Consider the following 15,409-nt stretch of genomic DNA (forward strand, 5'->3'; position numbering starts at 1 on the left):
CACAGTGCCACAGCAGGGCTTTGCCAGCTATCCCGAGACGAATGTTTAAAGGCAAGTGGGTGCACAAGAAGGACCTACAAGCCCTAGAGGCTCTGTAACCGGGCACTGCGTAGTACCGGTGTGCTCCAAACAGCCGTCCACCAGTGCTAGTCAAGAACTGGACCTTTCTGTTTGCAGATTCAGTATCATCTCCTGCACAACTTGCGTCTGATCGCTTCACCAGCCAGATGCAGCTAAAATAAAACAGAGACGCTTTACCAGTGAAACAGTGTTTAATATAGTTAAATTACTTAAATAATTTCAATTTCCATGGGAAATCATAACTGTATCCATTTTTGCAAGATCCAGAGTAAAGAGTGTGTGAATACCCCTTGAAATGATCATGACACACTGTCAACAATCACACCTAGAGATACTGGGGACTTGAAATTTCATTGACAACACAACTTCATAAGATGAATCAAAAGTTAAGAAGACTGCAGACTTTTGTAAAGCAGAAAGCAAACCTAAAACTGAGTGTATGGCATGAAGGGAATGAGACTCGGGGGGGGGGGGGGGGGTAAAAGGGAGGGAAGGTGGAGGAGAGGGGAGAAAGGTGTGATGCAACTTAAGTATTCTGCAAACCAGGAAGGATGTAAAGGAGCAAAAGTATAGTACAAGGGCAGACTTGGCAGTTTTACAGAAGTCAATATACTATACTTTTCAGAGATGTTTCCTAGTGGAAGGGAGAAAGGGAAGAGGCGATGCCATTTAAGCTCACGTTTAAATGGCTTAATGCTTGGGTTATGCTTAGCAATATAGCAAATTAATTAAGACAGGCCCATGGATTTTCACTGATTCTCTTTGTCGAGTAGGAAAAAAATAAATCGCCACCACCATAGTGCAATCATTAAGCTGTTAGTACTACAATAATTCTGCCCTGAGAAGAGTGGAAAAGAACTTTATTAAATGTCAAAAGACTGGAGTCGTTTTTAGTGCTAGCCAAATTCAATATCAAAACTCTGCCCTTATAGAATATAAAAAATATAGCTTTTTTTTAAAATTCATTTTTTTAATAAAATAGCAAGGGATTTTTCTTTAATAGTTAAAAAAGGTACATAAATGATAACAGTGAACTATTCATAAACCCCCCACTCATGATAAAGATGTCTCCAACACAACATCAGTGGCACTGTATTTTAAGGTTGACCACCTCATATACACACTTGCCATCATAACCTTTTTTGAAGATCACCTAATTCCTGAAACTTGAAAATCTGTGACTCAGTTTAAATAAGTGCCTACTACAGGAAAGTCAACTTGATGCTGCAGTACATAGTTCCTTGTAATGTCAAATGGCAGTTACAATATCAGACAACTCTCATATCAGCAGGATTCTATTAAGACCATCTATGAAAAATGATTTTTTAAAAAGAAAAGTTCAAATCAGCTTTTTTTTTTTTTTTTCTCATAAGAGCTCCTGTTAGAGTTAGAGGATTTGCTTAGAGCTCTTTTTGACATGTTTGATACCATCTCGGTAGCTAAAACTCAAAGGTGTTTCCATTTGTTAAGATGCCACCCACCGCTTGAATGCTGCACGGAACAACTGCGACTACCGCATTTTGTTTTTTCCTCTTCTTTGGGGTTGCAGATTTTTCTGGATTTTCATTTTAAAACGCATCTGATTCAGCCTGGAAACTCACCTGTTTGTTGTTGGTTGATTGTATAGTGATAATCTGAAAACTGCCAAGTCTGTGTTCAAAGTATTATGCAGAAAAAGATTACACAAAAGTCTACAGGTTATATACACCTCCCACCACACCTTGGTGTGGACAGCCTGCCTTCTAATTTATATATAATTTACAAAATATAGAATTTGGTATATCTGTTAGATCTCCATGTTTTCAATATTACAAAATAAAAAATACAAAAAAACCCACAACAAATTTCAGGGGAGTTCCCCCCACAAAGTGTCTCTTGTTTACATCTAGTCTTTCCCATGTAAACTGATAGATACCAAAGAAGAGCACAGAAGACTTTAATAAATATGGTTGTAGAGCCATCTTCCGTTATCTCGGTCTTCCCCTTCGTCAGACGTGCCAGACCCACTCGGAAGAGCAGTCATTTAGCCATGTAGAAGAAGGGAAAAGAGGGGGCCAGAGCTATAACGTCTTTTCACACCAAGACATTACCAATGCCCTTCTAAAAGGCTTTTTTGTGTGCTGCAACAGTGGGTGTCAATTTTGAAAGCCCATTCAAAACAGCTAATAAAAGCACAGTGGTACACTTCAAATAGCTGGCAGTATGGGATGGAAACATTATGGGAGTGCAAATCCATTCCAAAATAATGCTTTGTAGTGAATCATACATTCCTTCAACCAAGTAAATGTTGTGTTGTGTCTATAAATACTTAAATAGCTTCTTGTATCATCCTGTCGTAGCAGCCTTTTTAAAAAATTCCAAATTCATGTCTTATCTGTGAAACTGTGTTGTACCACATCTTTGGTCGACTTAGCACTCAGCCAGGAACAACTCCAAGGTGGTTTCTTCCCATCGCCTTTCATGACGGGTGGCCAAAGAGTTTGCTGATACCAGCTCTAGAGTCACGGTGTGTAATTTCAACTGCGCTGCATTTTCAGCTTTACTGCCAAAAAGTGATTCTTCTCCAATTCACAATCTTGTCTAATGCAAATTCCATCTGAGTGACGCTGCAATCGGTGCTAACTAATTGGAGGCCCTTCATTTAGAAAGTAGGTGGTCATTTCTCCCTTGCCTTTGACTTTAATGACCCCCCGATATTCCAGCTGATAGTTGTTGGCTGCTAAAACCTGGTACATGTCTGTTGTTACCTGCAGAATAAACAAGAATAAGCAGATGCTTGTCATGCCTTCCACTTAGTCTTTTCGTTTGCTTTTGGAATAATGCACAAAGTTAAAGTAGGATCAACTATTTTGTTTCTACGTCGTTTGACTTTTGCAGCTCAGTCACTAACTGAAAGGTTGGCACAAGTTGCAGAACACACACAACCTTTAGAAACTGAAACTACAGAAGCCAGTCACACATGGTACACAACGTGGGGAAAAGTGCATTTTTCAGGGAGGTCACAGGATAAAAAGAAACAAGTCAGTCACATTTTTAAAAACACACCTGGCAGTCCAGGTTACTCAGATGCATTCATTATATCACCAGAGTGGTAGTAGGAAAATGGGTTAAACATATTTAAAAAGCCCTCAAAAATGACCTGGAAATTACCCAGTGGATATACAAATTTAGAAGGAGTTGTTCAGGGGGTTGTTTTTACAAAGGAGAAGGTGGTAGCTGGCAATGAGGAAGACCAAAGAAATGGAATAATCTAGCCAGCACCCAAATTCTCTCTGCAGATGCCATTCAGAAACAATTGCGCTGCAGAGTAACAGAAGTTTAACAACCATATTTTCAGAGCTATTTATTTATTACAATGTATTTATTCACTGGTTTCCAGGTGGCTTTAAATATTTCCATTTCTGGCTTCCTATTGCTGTAACATTGCTGTGCTGATTTGCTTAACTAGAATGAAAATTGTTCTTGGACCATCTTGTAGGAAAGTTTAAAGGATGTTGGATAAATATTGATCCAGTTAACTGACAGCTTAATTGGAAAGAAACAGCATGGCTTCCCCTCTCGGGTTTTACATCAGTTATTCTAACTATTTTTATATCCCTTCAGTACTTTCCCAAGGAATGACAATCTGGTACTGTGGACATTGGCTCAGCGAAAGCAGGACAGTGGAATGGAATCGCTGAAAAGGTCACTGTCTGAGGGCCAAGGAGACATTTGCTTACAAGACAGTCTTACATTAACCCCTTAAACCATCCTCTTTCTCTAGTTATATATCCCCTTTGCATTGATGCCCGGGCCGTTGCTAGCCTCACAATACGTACATTGTGAACAGAGAAGTGAGTTACAGAAATACATAACTGAATCAAGCCCTTGGAAAATAAAACAAGCTGCAGTTGCACACAGCCAAACAGCAAAGCTGGCAGCACGAGGCTGTAAGTATTGCAGCAGGATTGTGCTCACAGTGCCAATGAGGCACTTGGGGAAGGAAAATCAGCTCAGTGCTTCCACCCAGACCTAAATGGCAAGTTTTTGACCAAAGGTTGAAAAGTTGGTCAAGATTAAAAAGCGAAACTTGATGGTACCATTAGTATTCCCCAGCTGGCTTTTCTTTCAGTACTGCATATGTATGGCATAAAGGAATAAAATGAAACCAAAATTGCAGTTCTAATTACGTTTCAAAACCCAGAAGTGACAGAGGGCTGGCAGTGGAAGTTTTCCAGTGAATTCCTTACCTGAATCCTGTCAGGCACACCGGTGCTGTCCATTCGGCTGGCTACATTCACCGTGTTGCCCCAGATGTCGTACTGGGGTTTGCGTGCTCCTATCACCCCAGCTACAACAGGACCAATATTGAGGCCTGGAAGGAGAGGAGAAATCCCACAATGCCCAGATCCACATGAAGCCTGAGGCAAATTATTTTTCAGACAATAAAAAACATCCTGAGGTTTGTTGGTTCTAGTTGTGCTTCAACCTGACATGTAAAGCCACGGCCAAACTGTGGGCAAAGAAACTTTTAAAGAAAAGTCATAGTCTTTGATCCATTATGCCTGTCTGGCAGCACAGGCTGGATCTGCTCAGTCCAGAGCTACTTTCCAGCACCAGGTATCAGGATAAGGTTATTTGCCATCCAGTTGCCAAGCAAACTGCTCACTTGGAAGTCACTATACAGCTGCTGCAATGCTGAGCGCCTGTAAGGCAGCAGCCCAGTGGCCTTCCAGAACAAATACCACAGTTACCCTCACGTTTCTTCTCTTTCTCCTTTTCTGTCTCGTTTTATTCCCTGACTTGAAAGACAATTTAATGTCCAAGGATGGCAAAGCCTGGGACCACAGGGGGTGTGGGCAGGGAGCACATCACAGGCAAAATGAGTCCAAGCTCAACTGCCATGTGAGATCATGCTGTAGTAGGAGCTTCTCTGTGCCAAGGTCAATTGCCCAACTGCTCCTAATTCCCCAGGGAGCTTCAGTAATAATGCTGTGACCCTAACAAAGCTGCCTTGATGTTCCATGGAGGCCAAAGTGGTCACCAGGCACAAGACAATTAACATCACTGTACAGCTAAGGTAACATCTGTGGGTTTCTCTCCACAAAATCCCCAACTCAGAATGATCACTAGCTATACTTAATCCTGTAAACACAGTGACATTACCTATCTTCATCTGGAAGTTGTTGAATGAATGTTCATTAATGTATTTCATTTGGTCCATTAACCTCATGGCAAAATCAGCCAGAGCTTTGATATGCGTCTTCCCTTCCTTGTCGTAAGTGGAATCGTTGAGGCCTGATGCAGCCATGTATGTACTGCCGATGGTCTTGATCTTCTCCAGCTGCCGAAATTGGTCTTCACTTATTATCTGTTTCACAAGAGCAAAAGTAGTGAAAAAAACCTTGACAAACACATACATACTGGTAATATCCTTGCCACGTGTCCTCCCTTAGTACAAGCACTACAAAAAGTACTGGCCAGAGCCTCTGCTACTCAAAGAATAGGAAGAAAGGGGATCAGATACTTGGAGGAGCGGTGAAGGAATAGAAGGGATTTTAATGTGGTTAGAGAAAAATGAATCAAAGACTTCTGGCATGAGGAAAAATGAACCATGGCACAAGGATTCTATAAGCCACCTTCCTTTAGGAGCTCAGCAAAGTGCAACTAAACTCATTGATTAGGTTCACTCTGCCCACCCGGATTTTCTGCAACTTACTTCATCAAAATCGGCAATGATCTCGTTGAGCAGTCTCAGACACTCCACCCCTTCGTTGTTGGCCTCCAGCTCCACGTAAAACTCTGAGAAGTTGCTTATGGAGGCGAACATGACAGCCACACACTCACAGGACTGGTAGTACAGTTCATCATTTCGCCGCTCCTGAGCCAAGAAGTGGGCTGCCACGTCCTTCGGCAAAATGTTGTGGAGGAGGCGTCTGTTATAGGCCTGCAGCTCCTCCATTTCTTCTTTCTCTTCAGTGGCCTAGTTTCAAGGGGAGAGACAGTGATATGCTTACTCTTTTGGTAACTGCTCTGAGGAGGGGAAAAAAAGCTGAAAATGAACTTGCAGGGAGGACAGAAACAAGAAAGGGGGAAACTGCAAAGGCGAGCAGAACTAGAGAGATGCAGAAGCTTGTGTTTTGCTGTGGAAGATGGTCCATCTCTGTGTGTGTATGTAAAAGCAGGCACAGACCAACACCAAAATCCAATATTGTTATATTTCTAGGCCCTGAATTGGGTAACCTGTACAAGGTCTGTTCTTTCTGGGGAACTCCACTGCCATCCTGCCATCCATGAAAACACCCATTTAGCTTTCCCAGTCAAGCACAGCAGGTTTCAGGAGAACACAGACAGCTCATCATTGCTGAAGGTGGACTGCATGAGCAGCACTGAATTATAATGCTCTCCGTGCACCCTCCAAATGCTCATGTAGCTAATTAAAAGGACTCTCCTTTTCCACAAGGTCTGCTGAGGTGCAATGATGGTCACGAAGTACAGTTACCACGCAGCCCAGGAAACAGGCCAATCCAAAACTCCAGAGAGGACTTTTCACCAGCCTATAAATCCCACGAGTCCTGTGGTGGTGGGTATGTCTGGGCAAAGGGAATCATGAGGAGGATAGGTTGTCTTGTTTCTGTGCTAATGTGTGTGGATTTGGGTTTAATGTTCAGCTGGAACCAGAGCTTCAGGAAGGATGTACCTTAGGACACTGTCCTGGTTTCACCTGGGATAGAGTTAATTTTCCTCTTAGTAGCTGGTACAGTGCTGTGTTTTGGATGTGGTGTGAGAATAATGTTGATAATGTACTGATGTTTTAGTTGTTGCTAAGTAATGTTTATACTAAGTCAAGGACTTTTCAGTTTCTCATGCCCTGCCAGCGAGAGGGCTGGAGGGGCACAAGAAACTGGGAGAAGACAGGGCCAGGACAGCTGACCCGAACCAGCCAGAGGGATATTCCATACCATAGAACATCATGCTCAGTATACGAACTGGGGGGAGTTGGCTGAGCTGCTGCCTGCTGCTCGCGGACTGGCTGGGCCCTAGTCAGCAGGCACTGAGCAGTTGTGTTGTGCATCACCTGGGGGGCGGTTTCCCTCCTTCCCTTTGGATTTTATTGTGCTCTCCTTCTCCCTTCTTTTCATTACTATTATTATTACTATTAGTATTTTTTTAAATTTTATTTAAATTATTCTTATCTCAATCTTCGAGTTTTGCTGTTTTCCTGATTATCCTCCTCATTCCTCTGGGTGAGGACTGAGCAAGCAGCTGTGTGGTACTTAGTTGCCGGCTGGGGTTAAACCATGACAGACACCTAGTATGTACCTAGGCCTAGGTGACTAAAATAAAAGCATTTAGAGTTCACTAGCTTAATCAGACTTCAGAACCAGATTTGATTTCTCTTTGCAGACTTGCACAATACCATTGTTACCTCAATTCATTGCTTCTGGTTTGTAGGTAAAGGCACAGAGGTGTGTGTACTGATCACCTCTCCCTCCCCCACTATCTGACATCAGCAGTATTTTTCCCTCCTTATTTTACTTTTTGCCATTTTGAATATTGCATATGAGTAAAGGAAAAGACAGAGTCAGGTGAGGCAAGGGCTGGGGAAGGCACAGCTGAGACAGGGGTTGCACAGCTTATGGGAGCTCTGAAGAGCTGTCCTGTGTACAGCAGCCTCCCCTTCAGCAGAGGCACCAGGCAAAACACTGAGTCTTTTGAAATGGGTCTTCTTCAAATCTTTTTTTTTTTTTTTTTTTCCCAATTACTTTGTCATTGCTGGAGAGCTGAAGCCAAAACAGGAACGAGTTTCCTGGCACATTTGGCCCTTGGTGTGGATGAACACAGCTCAGACACACTCTCCAGCCCTCACTTTGTGACAGAAGAAGGGGTAACCTCCCCACATCCCCTAAGTACTTTGGTAAAGGCACAAGCAATACTTGAAAAGCACTTACAACTTTGCTCATGGATGCTGGTTTCTGAAATGGGAGAAGTTAAACAAGGAAGGACCCTTTAGAAAGTCATATGTCTGGACAGAACAAAGAGAACACTTGGCTCTGTCTGGGGAAACAAATGCTTTGCCCAGCTGAGCCCAGACCTGGGACAGGCAAGTCAGCTCATCCCTTCCATTGTTGTGCCGTTTCTAAACGAGGATAACAATGTTTATCTGCTTCCCAAGGAGCTTTAATTAATTGGTGCTTCCTCAGTGCCTCCTACTCAAACTGCTGAGACCACCTATTATTAGAATGGTGTCCTGCCATCCAGAAGGTAAAAACATCTATATAAAACCTGCAATCCTGCAGTCCCCCAGCTATGAGTTCTGGGTAGAGGTGACACCTGTCCTGCTTGCTTGAGAATCACATACAATGCCACAACATCACTTGTGGGCACAAATAGTGAAAACTTTAACACTGAACCCGGGGACAGGAGCACAGTGTGGCATTATCTGTAGTGTGTTTGCTATCCAGTACTGCTGCCTAGGAGCTAATGAAGGCTGGATATCAAGCCCATTCCCACTGCTTAACAAGAAAGTGAATGAAAATGCAAACGTCAATCTTTCACACCCCTGAACACAGCAAACTAAAGCTCACTAAACTCTGGGAAACAATTCAGCAGTGAATATGAGTTTCTTATATTTACAAATCATGTTATATTACAGGTTCCTGCAAAAGTCACAGGCTCAGTTGCCCAAATTCATTAACCTCAGTCTTCAGATCTATAACCCTTTACTGTGGGGACCATCCAAAGTGCATTACAAGGAAACAAAGTTTCGTTGTTAATCTGTTAAATAACCAGGATGAGAAGGACTGAGTATGCAAAGTACCAAAAAAGAGCAGAGAGTTACTAGTATGCTCAGTTATATGCCAGATCCAGATGAAATTCAAAGACACTCTATAACACTCAACTCGACAGTGAATAGCTCAGTAGTTTTATATGAATGCCAGTGACTATGTGTATCCCTCCAACACAACAAACACCCACTAACCTGGAGTTTCCAGAGGAAGTCAAGCCTTGCAGTGGATTCCACTTGCTGGGCGTGCAAGTACAGTGCCAGGACAAAGACAGTAATGATGACAGGGGTCACAATCTTCAGTGCAACTCGTGTCATTGTTGGAGAGCTGCTGCTGTGAATGAAAAGAGCAGAATTTCCCAGTTAGCCTCAATGTGGAGAAACACAGCTTAGCTACACTCCACAGTTCCCACTAAAGACTAACCAGCCTCTGAAGAAAAGGCATTTTTCTTTCCCCTCAAAACATGTGTTGTTAAAAGGACAATCAATACCTGCAAAAAGCTGAGGAGTTTGGCTCACAGGCACCAGTTTCTAAAGCAGGACTTTGAAATCGGAAATTTAATCCAACTTCTTAAAAAAAGCCATTTTTTAGAGAATGGTCATATATGCTCAGCCACCACTGTGCTTGGCAAAACCAAAATGCTGACAGTTTTTCAAACTGTGTTCACTGTGTCTCCTGCACTGGCTTCCCCAGCCTCCTAAGTCTGGAACTGTTCTATACTTACTGCTTCTTAACTCTCACTGCTTCTCTATATTAGTCACTCCTTAAAGGCATTTGTTTTGTAAGCAAGTATTCTATAAGCTGAAAAGAGCACTAAGACACATTCCCATCCCTTCTGAAAATCAAGCAAATAAAACCTGTTAAATCTGAATTATAAAACTATACAGAATGAAAATATTATTTTGATAAAACCTTGACTTGTATTTACAAGTAAGCTCTATGAGGTGCTCTGTAAAGCAAGTTGACATAAGTCCCACAAGAAGGGGGATGCTCTGAGAGTAGCTATACATACAAAAGGGCAGCAGTCAGTCCACTTAGGGCGTTTGCACTGTGTGGCACCAGCTCACAGCAACGCATAACCAAATACCAGACACTGCTGGTGAGTCACCATGCTGATATACTGCACCTTGTGAACAGAAAATGCCTACCAACAAAACCCCATAAAAATATTTCATGCCAGAGTGACTCACCATGGGAACGTTGCATTTGGAAACACGCTGAAAAAAACCACAAATACAAGGTTAGCAGAATGTTTGGCTCCCTGCCGCACTCGTCCTTCCATACATCATCCAACAGCACTTCTGCAATGTGGCACCTCGAACACTGTGTGGGGCTATAAGCCCTTTTAAAGCAAAAGATGGAGGGCGGGTGTGGTGTGTGTCGTCTCTGCTACACTCAAAAATCTAGAGCGATGGTGCCACATGGTTAACGTGGTTAAAATACCCAAGCAGCATTAAGTGTCAGAGAATCATTTGGGATTTTAATGTCAGTGTGGGATGCTTAGCAAATGCTTGTGCATCCGTCACTACTTCATTAGGTCAGGCTGGAAAATTTTATCTGAAGGAAGCTTTGGGCTAATACCTTGTAAGGGACAGCTCCTCTATTCCCCATTTATTGTAGCATGGAGATGTGTTTAATTCCTTTAACTGTAGCACTACTCCCTTCTTCTGCAAGTTACTGATCTCGTGCTGTGCCAGCTATGGGTAGCACACACAACTGCACTAAAGAAACCCTTACATGAATTGCTATTACTGTTCACAATAGTGCAAGGTACTCATATGAAACAGCTGCTGGAGAAGATTTTAGGTGTGCTTGTCTTACAGTGAAAGGTTGGAAAGGAGCTTTCTGGTAGGTAGTAGCTGTCTGAGTTCCTGACTGATTGATTGCTTAATGCTGCTGGGTTTCTTCTCAAGTGTGGGTGGAATATTAGGTGGCTGAGAATCATGTACATGGATCTCTTAAAAAGCTATTTAAATGGAAAGAAGGACATCAGTGGTAAAATTACTGTAGTGTCATTGTTGCAATTACAGTTTTGCAGGCTACTAACACGATACATCTTTAGCCTGAGAATCTCATGGCTGTCTCGAGAGCTTCAGGCCACAGTTTTCTGGGGCTGAAGGGAACCTCTCACTACAGAATCAGACATGCAAATCATCAAAATTGAAATAGCTGAGGGAGCCTAACTGGGCATAAAATTAAAAAATAAAAGCATAGCGACTCTCTAACCTTGTTGGTTCTGAGACATTTTCTGCAGCTCTGAGCATGGAATTTCTTCTGACACAGATTTTGCAACCCACTGTTGTCTTGCACACAATTTATTGCACGGCCTTTTGGCCAGCTCCAACACTGAACACATGTGCTTGGACATGGACACGATGTAGGAACCCTGGGGATAGTGACTCCCACACTAAAAGTTGGATTTAGATAGAGTTGGAAACACTTCCCACATGCAGCATGATTCCCCTACTCCCCTAAATCACTACCTGGCCAAGGATGACTGACTGCCCCTCATTATTGCTCTGTCTTATGATGGCAGCATGGCAGATCTGACCTTCTGTACTGGGGCTGCAGCTCACTGTGGGTGGTTAGGCTTGCTCTAAAATCTTCAGCAGAGACTAGGAAATGTACCAAACTCAATATTTACAATAACACTTTGGATAACTCAAAATGCCCAGTGCAAGCAATAATGGCATAACATTGGTAGGTTGCTTCCCCCATGTGCCAGACATCTCCAGCAGCAGATGGCTCTTTAATTACTGGAAGGTAACACAGAGAGAAGCTTGCTAGATACACGCCTGCTCAAGTTAAGTCCACATTTTTAGCCGGAAAGGTGGCTGATTTTGCTCCCATAGGGCAGAAGCCTTCTCACAACCACGATGGCAGGGACAGACAGCCCTCTAAATCACAAACCTCAGCTCGAACAGAAATGATGGGCTTGATGAACAAATCACTGGGCAAAGCTCTTTGGGCTCCACTGTACAGGAACCCAATTTACAAGATTACATTGGTCTATCACATCTTTAAAACCAATGCATTAGTTTTTTCTTTTGCATAGGGAAAAGACAATATGATAGCAGCTTTGGGCATCCAGTTTATACTTCACGTGTCACCACACTGCTGTGTCACTGCAGTCAAGTCTAGCAACTCCCAATGTGCTATAATCAGCCTTTCAGTTGCTTGCATGCTGGGTTGGTTTGTACACAGAAGTGTGAAGTGACATCTGCATCACTTCTAATTAGTCAAGAGTACCATAATGGCTGCAGAGCAGACAGTAATTATGTAGCTACAACGGGCACCCAATTAAAGTAGTATGAGGTCATGTTGCTTATTTTTTTTTTATCAGCTGGACAATAAGGTACATCTCTGAACTATGCGCTACATGCTGAGCTCCCATTTCCCACAACACACAAATGGACTGCCAGAAACTGGGACAATAAATAGCTGTGCATGGAGCTCTCCAGACAAAACAAGTATCATTTAGTGAGAGAGAATATAGCATCACAGAAAGCTATTTCTGGGAAAACATGCTAACCTTCTCCACTTTGTTATTGACATTTTGATTGTGAAGTGACATAAATTATACTTCTAAGTGCTGTAATTTTGCTTAATTCTTGACTTAAAAGAATAAAATAATATTTGGGATACAAAACGCTTTTATTTCTCTAATTGTGTTAGAAAGTGCTAAATAGTGTCCACTGTTGGAATACATAACGTCTGCCAGAAAACGGAGGGAAAACTCGTTTTCCCCATACCTCCACAGAAAGCTGCGTGGGGTTTCCTACATAACTTCATTTGCTTAACATGGCAGTAAAAGCCATACCTCCATTAATTATTACTGGGCACACAGAAATGCTAAAATCATGGAATATTTATGTGAAGGGCAGAAATAACCAGATGCATCTAGCTTGAAGGGGTTAACGACCATCACAATTTCAGCAACTACACAAGCTACTTCATAACATATGAGGTAGCACTGGAAAGGACCAAGTGAATCTTCTCAACCACCCTCCTGTCCAAGACAGGAGCAACCACAGCTATCATCCTTGACAAATATTTCACCTAAATTGGTGCCTTCTAGATCTCTGTTCTCTCACACCTTGGACTCTCCATTATCGTGAACTGTCTTCTCGTCCGTCCCACTCCTGACTACAGCAATGGTCCACTGCTCATGTCTTACAGGCAGCTCTCCTTATTATGTGCCCTGGCATCGTATTCACCTTTAGGCAACACCATGGTTTTATTGACTCACATTCGTGTACAATTGTTGCCTACAAGGGGAAATCATCAAAACAAGTAGGTAACACAACAATGCGGCTCCCAGTGAGAAATGAAACTTGTGGAGGAGGACGGGTTTGTGGATGTGCCAAACTTCTCTCTCTGGTGTGACCTTCAGGAGAGGGGTAACCATGTCAGTGGAAGGAGGTTGCCACACCATGATTAATGTATGACCTGGTGATGACAAACTACCTTTTGCAAGTAAAAGGGCAACTGCCTACTCCCACTTAGCCCAGGCTCTCCTGCTGGGAATTGTGCTGAGACCAGCTGTTGTAATGGCTTTTCAAATGTGGATATTTGTCCAACAGCAGCTGTCCCAACCTGGGATTGATATACCAGGTGTCCAAACACTGCGGTGGTTCATTATCACACCCCTGAGCCAGCTCAAATTTGTTTGAGGATTTTTTTTTCTTTTCTGAGAAATGACATTTCTATGTTTGGAATGTAATACCAGAAGTAGTGAGGATGACTAACTAAAGCTCCCCATTTCCAGAAGAAAAAGAAATACAGATCCGCTCAGATTCCAGTTACATTTTGTTATTAATAGATAGTTCATTAGTCAAGTTCCACATTAAAAAGATCTTAAAGGGAACTGCATTCTTCTGCTCTTCAGAGGTGGAGAGCAGCATTGATAAGGCCTTTAGTTTACAGCCATGCCTTCTCTGGTACCATGGCCTTCCCTTGCTTGCACCACAGCCTCTACACTCCCATCCACCTAATGCCACACTGAAATCATTGGGTGAAAGAAGTCAGATGAAGATTTCAGAAGTGAAAGACACTTACTGGGTTTTAGCTGTAACCAGGAGATCTGCATTGTCAAAAAGGTTGACCCCTGGCACTTCCACAATGAGAACATATATAAATTCAATGATTAACATAAGGATCAGTTTTCCAATACAGCTGATCTGAAGGAACACAGAGCAGGCCAGGAGACTCAGTAAGACACTGTAGGTAAAGTACTGTATAAAGACAAAAAGGGGAAAAAAAACCCAGAAGAGAAATGAATGTCAGCTGAATAAATCAAAACTGAAAACAAAGGAAACTAAACAGAGGGACAGAAAGGAATTGGGATCTATGTAGTTGAGCTGACCGAACACGTACACCTGGGGCTGCCTGTGGGATTCTACCATGCTAGAGGTCAAATGTTAAAACTGAATTGATGGAGAGGAAAACTCTTGCATTCTTCATCAGGCATTATTTGCTTTACACTCAAGAAGCGTAGGGCTCGTAGCTGTATACCCAAGGTTGTGATGTAGGTTTGCCCTGGACATGATTACTGAATTAGCAGAAAGCAGTTATGCTGGAATACTTTGTGCTTCAAGGTCTAATTCTGGACTCCAGTTCACATACCTGCACAATACATGGGACCAAGGGTATTAGTAATTCACACCACCAGGACAGATACCCACTTGAGGCCAACTGGGAAGTATCACCCCTGCTGATGTGACACACTGAATCCATTGGCAAGATCAAGGCTGGACAAAATTCTACCAATGCCAAACACCACGATCATTTTTTTCTGTCAGCAGTTGCAGAAGTGTGCACATGTGTGGTAGTGGAGCCCTCTGCCACATGTGGGTGGTGGGGCAGCAACTGCTGCCCATCTGAGAACTGAATGTTTAGCATGTCAGTACTTTCAAATGTCATTGCAGCCTGCAGGTGCCATTCATGGCTGATGGGAAGGCTAGGATGTAAAACAGAGAGGCACGTTATCCAGCTCATTATTGTCCTGCAGTCTTAAAGCCTGTAAAGATTTAAGCTTCTACTCTGTCCGGACAGGCCTATTTCTGGCAATAAACCTGTATCAGATGCCTGAGGCGATCCATCTTTCAGTTAAAAGCAACCCCTAGTTGAAATAGAAATACGCCTATGTTCTGAGCTCATTTATCAATAGTTCATTGCTTATATATTAAATTAGAGAAAATAACTTGTACAGCTCGTAACTTGACTCTTCAGTTTCTAGAAAATTGGGTGGATGTTCCCTGTGGCTGAGGAGTAGGATCCTACCACCTCCTGAAAGCACACTGGGAGCAACAAACAATGCCTGTACCAGATCCAACATCTGCCCTGCAGAGTACAGGGGAGGGACTCCTCACTTCTTAGCCCACTGACCGGCAGGACCTGGCTCAAGGCTGCCATAGCATCCTTAGCATGCAAATGGCTGTTCCTCATGGATAAAATCCCTCTCTGTCCTGGACCAGCACTCCTGACAACCTCATGAGGGACACAGTCTATTTCTAGTTCTCCATTGTGCCAGATTTTGCTCCTGGGTCTTTCTACTTCGC

The 15,409-nt window shown here is 42.8% G+C and overlaps 1 protein-coding gene across 2 annotated transcripts in view; it reads right to left on the reverse strand.

The window, feature by feature from the left end:
• Positions 1 to 253: 253 nt before the first annotated feature.
• ADCY5 (adenylate cyclase 5) overlaps positions 254 to 15,409 on the reverse strand; it is a 223,859-nt gene continuing 208,703 nt past the window's right edge. Inside the window, exons 15-21 of one of the 2 annotated variants that reach the window (XM_055813195.1) lie at positions 13,908 to 14,083; positions 10,040 to 10,066; positions 9,044 to 9,179; positions 5,780 to 6,043; positions 5,227 to 5,431; positions 4,311 to 4,435; positions 254 to 2,828 (exon numbers count right to left, since the gene is read on the reverse strand). In XM_055813195.1, the coding sequence (XP_055669170.1) occupies positions 2,700 to 2,828; positions 4,311 to 4,435; positions 5,227 to 5,431; positions 5,780 to 6,043; positions 9,044 to 9,179; positions 10,040 to 10,066; positions 13,908 to 14,083 (1,062 nt within the window). In that variant the 3' untranslated portion in view covers positions 254 to 2,699. Of the gene's footprint in view, positions 2,829 to 4,310; positions 4,436 to 5,226; positions 5,432 to 5,779; positions 6,044 to 9,043; positions 9,183 to 10,039; positions 10,067 to 13,907; positions 14,084 to 15,409 lie in introns of both variants that reach the window. The other variant, XM_027796465.2, reaches the window with a different exon arrangement.

Source organism: Falco peregrinus, chromosome 8 (genome assembly GCF_023634155.1).
Source record: "Falco peregrinus isolate bFalPer1 chromosome 8, bFalPer1.pri, whole genome shotgun sequence".
Taxonomy (NCBI): domain Eukaryota; kingdom Metazoa; phylum Chordata; class Aves; order Falconiformes; family Falconidae; genus Falco; species Falco peregrinus.